Source organism: Natator depressus, chromosome 12, assembly GCF_965152275.1.
Source record: "Natator depressus isolate rNatDep1 chromosome 12, rNatDep2.hap1, whole genome shotgun sequence".
In the NCBI taxonomy this organism is placed as follows: Eukaryota; Metazoa; Chordata; order Testudines; family Cheloniidae; genus Natator; species Natator depressus.
In genome coordinates, this window is record NC_134245.1 from 43467606 (window position 1) to 43477066 (window position 9461).

At 47.2% G+C, this 9461-nt stretch overlaps 1 protein-coding gene across 1 annotated transcript; it reads right to left on the reverse strand.

Annotated features, from left to right (window-relative positions):
* Positions 1-561: 561 nt before the first annotated feature.
* Positions 562-9346, reverse strand: TERF2IP (TERF2 interacting protein). The gene is made up of 4 exons (XM_074969030.1): positions 8761-9346; positions 6969-7078; positions 1636-5074; positions 562-1056 (listed from the first exon to the last, which is right to left on the reverse strand). Exons 1-3 carry the CDS (start codon positions 9344-9346, stop codon positions 4613-4615), a joined length of 1158 nt encoding a protein of 385 aa, XP_074825131.1. The 3' UTR covers positions 562-1056; positions 1636-4612.
* Positions 9347-9461: the final 115 nt, after the last annotated feature.

The following is a 9461-nucleotide window of genomic DNA, read 5'->3' on the forward strand; positions in this document are numbered from 1 at the left end:
TAGAATGTGCATTTGGACGTTTAAAGGCGCGCTGGCGCAGTTTACTGACTCGGTTAGACCTCAGCGAAACCAATATTCCCACTGTTATTACTGCTTGCTGTGTGCTCCACAATATCTGTGAGAGTAAGGGGGAGACGTTTATGGCGGGGTGGGAGGTTGAGGCAAATCGCCTGGCTGCTGGTTATGCGCAGCCAGACACCAGGGCGGTTAGAAGAGCACAGGAGGGTGCGGTACGCATCAGAGAGGCTTTGAAAACCAGTTTCATGACTGGCCAGGCTACGGTGTGAAAGTTCTGTTTGTTTCTCCTTGATGAAACCCTCCGCCCCTTGGTTCACTCTACTTCCTTGTAAGCTAACCACCCTCCCCTCCTCCCTTTGATCACCTCTTGCAGAGGCAATAGAGTCATTGTTGCTTCACATTCATGCATTCTTTATTCATTCATCACACAAATAGGGGGATGACTACCAAGGTAGCCCAGGAGGGGTGGTGGAGGAGGGAAGGAAAATGCCACACAGCACTTTAAAAGTTTACAACTTTAAAATTTATTGAATGACAGCCTTCTTTTTTTGGGGCAATCCTCTGTGGTGGAGTGGCTGGTTGGCCGGTGGCCACCCCACCGCGTTCTTGGGCGTCTGGGTGAGGAGGCTATGGAACTTGGGGAGGAGGGCGGTTGGTTACACAGGGGCTGTAGTGGCAGTCTGTGCTCCAGCTGCCTTTGCTGCAGCTCAACCATACACTGGAGCATACTGGTTTGGTCCTCCAGCAGCCTCAGCATTGAATCCTGCCTCCTCTCATCACGCTGTCGCCACATTCGAGCTTCAGCCCTCTCTTCAGCCCGCCACTTACTCTCTTCAGCCCGCCACCTCTCCTCCTGGTCATTTTGTGCTTTCCTGCAGTCTGACATTATTTGCCTCCACGCATTCGTCTGTGCTCTGTCAGTGTGGGAGGACAGCATGAGCTCAGAGAACATTTCATCTCGAGTGCGTTTTTTTTTCTTTCTAATCTTCACTAGCCTCTGGGAAGGAGAAGATCCTGTGATCATTGAAACACATGCAGCTGGTGGAGAAAAGAAAAGGGACAGCGGTATTTAAAAAGACACATTTTATAAAACACTGGCTACACTCTTTCAGGGTAAACCTTGCTGTTAACATTACATACATAGCACATGTGCTGTCGTTACAAGGTCGCATTTTGCCTCCCCCCACCGCGCGGCTACCCCCTCAACCCTCCCCCCTCCCTGTGGCTAACAGCGGGGAACATTTCTGTTCAGCCGCAGGCAAACAGCCCAGCAGGAATGGGCTCCTCTGAGTGTCCCCTGAAGAAAAGCACCCTATTTCAACCAGGTGACCATGGATTATATCTCACTCTCCTGAGGATAACACACGAAAGGATGTTGCTTGAACGCCAGCAAACATACACTGCAATGCTTTGTTGTACAATGATTCCCGAGTACGTGTTACTGGCCTGGAGTGGTATAGTGTCCTACCATGAAGGACGCAATAAGTCTGCCCTCCCCAGAAACCTTTTGCAAAGGCTTTGGGAGTATATCCAGGAGAGCCGCGAATGCCAGGGCAAAGTAATCCTTTCACATGCTTGCTTTTAAACCATGTATAGTATTTTAAAAGGTACACTCACCAGAGGTCCCTTCTCCGCCTGCTGGGTCCAGGAGGCAGCCTTGGGTGGGTTCAGGGGGTACTGGCTCCAGGTCCAGGGTGAGAAACAGTTCCTGGCTGTCAGGAAAACCGGTTTCTCCGCTTGCTTGCTGTGAGCTATCTACAACCTCCTCCTCCTCATCATCTTCTTCGTCCCCAAAACCTGCTTCCGTATTGCCTCCATCTCCATTGAAGGAGTCAAACAACACGGCTGGGGTAGTGGTGGCTGAACCCCCTAAAATGGCATGCAGCTCATCATAGAAGCGGCATGTTTGGGGCTCTGACCCGGAGCGGCCGTTCGCCTCTCTGGTTTTCTGGTAGGCTTGCCTCAGCTCCTTCAGTTTCACGCGGCACTGCTTCGGGTCCCTGTTATGGCCTCTGTCCTTCATGCCCTGGGAGATCTTGACAAAGGTTTTGGCATTTCAAAAACTGGAACGGAGTTCTGATAGCACGGATTCCTCTCCCCATACAGCGATCAGATCCCGTACCTCCATTTCGGTCCATGCTGGAGCTCTTTTGCGATTCTGAGACTCCATCATGGTCACCTCTGCTGATGAGCTCTGCATGGTCACCTGCAGCTTGCCACGCTGGCCAAACAGGAAATGAGATTCAAAAGTTCGCGGTTCTTTTCCTGTCTACCTGGCCAGTGCATCTGAGTTGAGAGTGCTGTCCAGAGCGGTCAAAATGGAGCACTCTGGGATAGCTCCCGGAGGCCAATACCGTCGAATTGTGTCCACAGTACCCCAAATTCGACCCGGCAAGGCCGATTTAAGCGCTAATCCGCTTGTCAGGGGTGGAGTAAGGAAATCGATTTTAAGAGCCCTTTAAGTCGAAATAAAGGGCTTCATCGTGTGGACGGGTGCAGGTTTACATTGATTTAATGCTGCTAAATTCGACCTAAAGTCCTAGTGTAGACCAGGGCTTAGAATCTATAAGCCACACAGGAAGCTTTAGGCAGGAGACAAAGAGAGACGCATGCTTTCATGGGGAAAAGGGGTTAGCTGCAGCGTCAGCCAAGATCAGGGGAAAAACAAGCTAACCTAGAAGGGGAGAAACTCCATGGTTCAGAAGTCAAGCCATGAGATGCAGCAGATCTGGACCCCAGCTCCAGAGTGGTGAGGAAACTGAGTTAGGAAAATGCAAGTAGGGTTTATTATAGAGCTGTGCATTTCTCTTGCTATTATCTTGCTCTTAGAGAGCTATGGGGTGTTAGAATCCTGTATCAAGTTTTTCTGCTTGCGTACAGCTATTGTGCCTTGAAGAGGTAAACTGTAAAACAGAAAGCTCACACCTTTGGGTGGCATTCTGGGAGAGGGTATAGGTATGGGGAGAGTCTTAAAGAGTTAGCACTGGTGCCAGTGACTGGACAGTCTGACTGTGGGGCCTCACCTAACATAACTTGTGATAACTTATAAGATACTTTACTTCATATAACATGAAATCTCATAATGCATCTGACAATGTTATAGGTGAAGTGAAGGAAGTTCTTGGCTGCACTGAATGATTGAACTTAATGTAGTTTTGATACTCCGTAGTCCTTGAAAATTAAACCTACCTGGTAACTACTCCTGCTATTCATGTAAAAAGTGTTTAAACTTACATTATTTTACCTCAAAAGCTTGGGGCCTCTAGCTAAACACTTGCCTCTTCCATAAACATCTTGAAGAAGCAGGTTGAAAGGCTTGAATTTAGCATCCACATCACTGTACTCTTGTCATTTTGTAAGCAATAGGTCTTAGAGCACTTTGTAGAGGTAAAAACACGCTACTGGCATTTTAGTGGGTGCATGTATAACATTTCTCTAGCAAGGTCTGCTCATGTAACAGTGTTGAATAGGAGTGATATTCTCTCCTCACCAAGTTACAGCTGAATTTAAAAATATATTCCACATTTGCTAACTACCAATTCAACTTAAAACAAAACCAGAAAACAGGCAGAGAGACTAGAAAGACTTTAGCAGGACCCCCTACAAGAAGCCCTTCCAAGCTTTGGTCAGGTAGCAGTGATCAGAAAAAATTTCAACCCTTAGCTAGCATTTGTAACACATATTAGATTAAACTCCCTACTAGAAAGTGTAGTTTTATGTGGCTATAAATATATTCAATACCTGCACTCTGCAGTGGAATCTTTCTCCCCCACCACCGAAGGCTTGGAAACAATGAGTCTAAAACCCCTCCTCAGACTAGACAATCATGCCATCTGTTAAGGACTGGTGGCTTAGCAGCTCTACATGCAGCAGTGCTAGTGAGTCTTACAGGATGTACAGGGTTATAAGACAGCTCAAGGGTACAGAAATCTGGAGCATAAAGGCGAATCAAGATGCTTGCTCTGTAACTCCAAGGCAAGTCTTATCATATAAGCCTGTTTACTTTGACCTAGAAGGAAGAGAAGTTGTCTGCCTCTGACAATAGGGAAGCCTTACAGGTGCAAGACAGTGGTATTTTTGTTTGTATAATGAGGCACACCTTCCCACCTTAATACAGATTAAAGTATGTTGAAATGCATATTCATGTATCATCCCATCTCAATGGATGAATGTGCAGACTCCTCCCCCCACCACTGTGTATAGGACAAAAGCAGATTTCCACTGCTCAGCCACTCGGCTCTGAAGAGATTAAGGAGCTCTCATCTTCACCCAATATTTTAGTTTTAGATTTATCAGCAGGATACTCAGCATGTACAAAAAAAATCAAATATAAAACAAGGCCTTGCATAAACATGGAAACTTATGGGAAAAGTTAACAGAAAATGATGGAAAGGACAAAGTGTTTGGCACAGAGATCTTAATTTTCAATGCCAGATTTTTCCTGTATGAAATGAGATTGCAGGTGGCTATCCTAGAGACTTCAGAACATCTACAAATCCTCATTCCTTTTTCCATGAAGGTCAGAGATGCAAGTCTCATCTCCTGCTTTCCTGGGAGGGTCCCAGTCCATGAACCATCCTTCTCAAGTTACCATCTAACGCTTCCTGAACGCAACCCGCTTTACCACATTCTGGGCTCCAAATTTTGCTATTAATTTGCTTCTGACATTTTCATCTGCTTTTTGCAAATCTAAATCATCCTGTCTGCTCCATATAGGATATCCATCCAAGCGCTGGCTGTTACGTAAGAAGTAGGAAGTGGCCTCCACTTCACCACTGTTTTTCAGAAAGGCTTGTATAACAGTTGAGAGGTCCATGCTGAATTCCTCCATGAAGTGCTGTACTGTCTTCACTGCATCTGCCACCTCTGTGGGGGAAGGGCAAGTCCTTATGGGATTTTCCTCCTCTTGAGGCTGAGTTTCAGTTATAGCAGAGTCCTCAGCAGTTACCCATTCCTTCAGTTCCATTTTCTGACTGGAGGCTATTTTTTCAGGGGACTTCGGCTCTTCATCTTTTGCAGGATTTTCTTCCTGAAGGTCAGAGGTCTCATTTTCTGACTAGGAATAGAAGTTAGAGTGAGTGACATTCCACTATAACTCAGTCACACAGACTGCTAAATTAGGAGTCCAGAGCAGTGCTGTCCTCCCCTCCTCCCATATGAATCCTTCTAAAGTATACTGATGTATTGAACATGATACCTGTGCACAATAAAATCCAATAATCCAAATACAGCAATGAACAGCACCAAGAATACAGTGGAATGTGGAAAGGCAGGAGACAAGGGATAGGATTTAAATAAACTAAAATTTAACCAGAGACAAAAAAATTTAATTTTGACATTCTGAATTGTGTAAATCTGCTCAAGGCTCACACTCGGCTTGTGATACTAATGCCTTGTCTACATGGCCACTTTACAGCACTGAAACTTTCTCACTGAGGGGTATGACCCCCCCCCCCCCCCGCAATGCAAGTTTCAGTGCTGTAAAGTGGTGGTGTAGACAGTGCCCCAGTGCTGGACGCTGCGCTCCCAGCGCTGGTGGCGATTTTTTTTGTTGTTTAACAGTACTGAGAGAGCTCTCTCCCAGCGCTGGTGCTGCAACTACACAGCCACGTTAAAGCGTTGCCGCAGCAGCACTTTAACGTTGATAGGGGAGACATACCCTTAGTGAATCACTCCCTGCTTGCCAATGGAGCCTTAACACTTACAACTTAACTCAAGGTGACGGTGATGTGCAGATGACCATTCTTTATCAACCATGTTTGGTCTCTAACATCCTACAAGTTTCTGGACACAGGGTCAAATTGGAAAAAATTAGTCACGCTCTTTTTACTTGATATGCCACGACACACCATTCACAGTAAGTTGTGTAGTTAATAATATCCTTCCTTCTTCCATGCTTTAGCTAGCTGTGTAAAAGTTTAAAATGTTGACACTAAGACGTTTTCTAGGTGTTAACTCAGATGACTGACTATCTGGGAATCAACTGACTAGTCGTAGTTTTGTAATTAACCTTAAATTGGAATAGAACTTGGGAAACATTTATTGCTGCTGAAGCTATTTTTGCTTCTTCATTATTAAAATGTAAGCCATTGGTATAAAAAAAAGCATGCTGTTCCCCCATTAAGCTGTAATTGCTGAGCTAGAGAGAATAAATCTGCACCTGTGAATTAGAGAAAAATGCTTCACAGGATGGCATGCTCCAGATGCTGAGTCTTACACAAAGGCATTTTAGCCATATTTTTTTTATTTCAGTCAGTTCTGGGTAATTCTAGGAAGCAGTTTGTAAATTTATAACCATGAATGTCTGATGGTCATTCTCCAGGGAGATGTCTGGTGTAACCCATGTACTTATAACTTTATTGGAAAGGATGGGGTGTGTGTGCGTACATGTGTGTATATATATATTTAGCCAATACTATCCTCTCTTTGGCACAAACAAGACTCAACTCCCTCTCTGCTACCTTGATATACCAACCTGTTCTGACTAACCTCTGTATTGTTTTCCCCCAGCCACTGGTCCCGCTGTTTTTCATGCCATACAGATATTGCACCCAGCTGATTTACTACCACTGTCAATTCCTGATTCAATGGTCAAGCTGAAAAGTATCAGAAGTGGGAAGCAGTCTTGGGAATGGTAAAGGTTTTTATTAGCAGGCAGGGCAAGCCTTGCTGTAAGCAGGGGCCCCCCCAATATAGCCAGCTGCTGAAAACTCCTTTATCCCTGAACTAGCACACCCTAATTAATGTTACTACAAAGTCATAGAAAGAATCAGCATCCTGGTGGTGTTCACACAGGAACAAAGTCATATTTACGATTAAAGTTACTTATGAAGGCTTAAGTACATTTGAAGTTTCACTAGTTTGGGATTTTAATCTATACATCATAAAACGTTCAACACATCTGTGTGATCACATTATGCAGATACAGCTGTCCAACTATGAATGTATACCTCACTGCCTTCAAATTCTTTGTTAGCCAGCTGGAAAAGGCTACCCCCTTTTGTTAATTGGTCTTGAACCACTCCTTGGGGTGTATCGGCTACTTCCTTCCTCCAAGACTCTGTTAGAGAGAGAGAGAGAGAACATTCGCATTTGTTGTGCAACTGCAATGCTAATCATGACTTCAGATTACATTTCACATCCTACTGCCTGCTATGATTAATCAGTTTGGTAGTCTTCTAATCACTCTGAAAAGGTAAGAAGAAACTCATGTTCTGGCAGAGTTAGTGGTTTCTGTCCAGATGAGGTATAGAGTGAGGAAGTAATGGGTCTGCAACAACCATCTATGTTCAGCTTTAATAAAGATTCTAGGAGTGATCCATAGAATTAAGCCAGTAAATGTTACACTTGTCAAAAACATCACATATCAACCAACCCCGATTCATTCCCAGAGCACCATCCATCCGGTGCACTGAAGCTATCACATCATTAAGACAACCTGCATCTGCACAAGGGAGCCAAAGGAAAGCCACCTGTATGACTTGAAATCTGGCATTTCCAAACTTTTAAGGTTACAAAGTCAAGAACTCAATGCTCCTTAGATGTTCTACAGAACAGACTTATAAACTATAAGTTCAGAAGGGACAAACATGATCATCTAGTCTGACCTCCTGAACATTGTAGGCCACAGAACCTAAGCCACCCATTCCTGGAATAGACCCCTAACCTCTGGCTGAGTTACTGAAGTCCTCAAATCATGGGTTAAAGACTTTAATTTACAAAGAATGCACCATTTACACTAGTTTAAACCTGCAAGTGACCCGTGCCCTATGCTGCAGAGGAAGGCAATAAGTATGTCAGTGTAGGTACTCTAACTTCCTGAGAGGTGGTAGTTACATTGACAGGAGAAAACCTCCTGTCAACATAGTGTTGTCTATGCTGGGGGTTAGGTTAGTATAACTACATCCATACCCTTGAGACACACTGTTTCACTGACCTAAGTTCTTTGTGTAGACCAAACCTCAATAGCTTGTGGCAATGAATTAACAGCTTAACTGTCAAGATAAATATTTCCTTTGATCAATTTTAAATTTGCCATCTTTCATTTCCTTGTATTATGATAGGAAAATTAGCATTACCCAGTTTATTTTTACTACACCACTTATTTTGTATAATATCTATTGTACCCTCCTACTCAACTCCTCTCTAAACAGTCACAGTGTTTTCACTCTCCTCACATGAAAGCCTTTCCACACTAATTTCACTGCCCATCTGATCTTTGTGCTCTCTTTTTCAAGACAATCTACCAGAATTGAACAAAGGATTCCTGCAGATGTCATGCCATTACATTACGATTTAGTTCTGTTCAGCCTAAATTATAATGAAAAGCTCCCAGGTGTGCCTATTACACTGTGGAACAATTTCTCTAAGGAATGTGGGGGTAACTCCAGGCTTGGGGCATTTCCAGCCAGACTCCCCAAAGCACTGTAAGGAAGAGCATAGTGGAGGAAACACTAGATCTACTGCAGCTTTTGCAGCTCAAGTTTCTAGGATTTCATGAGGACAGTCACGGAGGTGTATTTAACAGCCGAGTACCGGCTATGCTCACCTAACCCAATGGCTGAAGCAATGCTGGTCTACACGGGCTGACCCAAGTGCTTGCAGGCAGGGCCGGGGGGTGGCACTTATCCCCACGGCACACACAGGTGGAGAGATTACACAGGGCAGCGGCAGAGCCGGGAACAAAGCCCAGCAAGTCTCTGCCTCCCAAGGCCCGCCCCCGCCGCCCCCGCTTATCCGCACCGCTGTCCGCCGGCTGCCAGGCGCTCCGGGGGAGGCCGCGGGGCGGCGCGGGGCCGGGCCCGCCCAGCAGGTACTTGTGCTCCTGGCCCCGCAGGCGCCGCAGGTAGCGGTCCCGCATGGCTTGCCAGGAGTGCGGCGTCAGGCGGGCCCGCTCCATCTCCTTCCAGAGCGCGGTGCCGGTGACGCTGCCCTGCGCCCGGCCCCGCACGTGCAGCAGGATGGCCTCGTCCTCTGAGCCCGTGAAGGCAGAGCGGCCGGCCCGGGCCCCGGCCGGGACCGGGACCGGGACCGGGGCCGGGGCCGCCGCCAGCCGCCAGCGCTCCAGCGGCAGCCGCTCGTTGCTCTCCACGCAGCGCCGCACGTACTCGCTGGAGACGAAGTTGCCCGTGGCCCCCCGCTCGTCGGGCTGGGCCAGCAGCACCGCGCCCGGCTCCTGCACGCGGCAAAGGCGCCCGCCGCCCGCCAGGATCAGCGGCGCGAGCTGCAGCTTGGCGGGCCCGGGCCGCACGTAGAAGCGCATGGGGCTGCCATCGTCCTGCAGGAACAGCGTCCGCGAGCGAGCGGGGCCCGCGCGCTCCAAGGCCATGGGCGGGCGGGCGGGCGCCGCCGACACGCGCCTTGGCTCGCACTTGGAGCCTTCCCGCCACCCGGGATGCGCGCCCCCGTAGCCCCGCCCCTTCCTCTCTGCGCACGCGCCTAAG

Bases quoted from the DNA above. Each gene is read 5' to 3' on its own strand.
- TERF2IP (XM_074969030.1), bottom strand. From the start codon at position 9,346: ATGGCCTTGGAGCGCGCGGGCCCCGCTCGCTCGCGGACGCTGTTCCTG. The intron at 7,079-8,760 runs GTGCGGATAAGC...TCTCTCTAACAG, and splicing joins CTGGCAGCCGGCGGACAGCG to AGTCTTGGAGGAAGGAAGTA. The intron at 5,075-6,968 runs GTATACATTCAT...TTCTATTCCTAG, and splicing joins AAGAATTTGAAGGCAGTGAG to TCAGAAAATGAGACCTCTGA.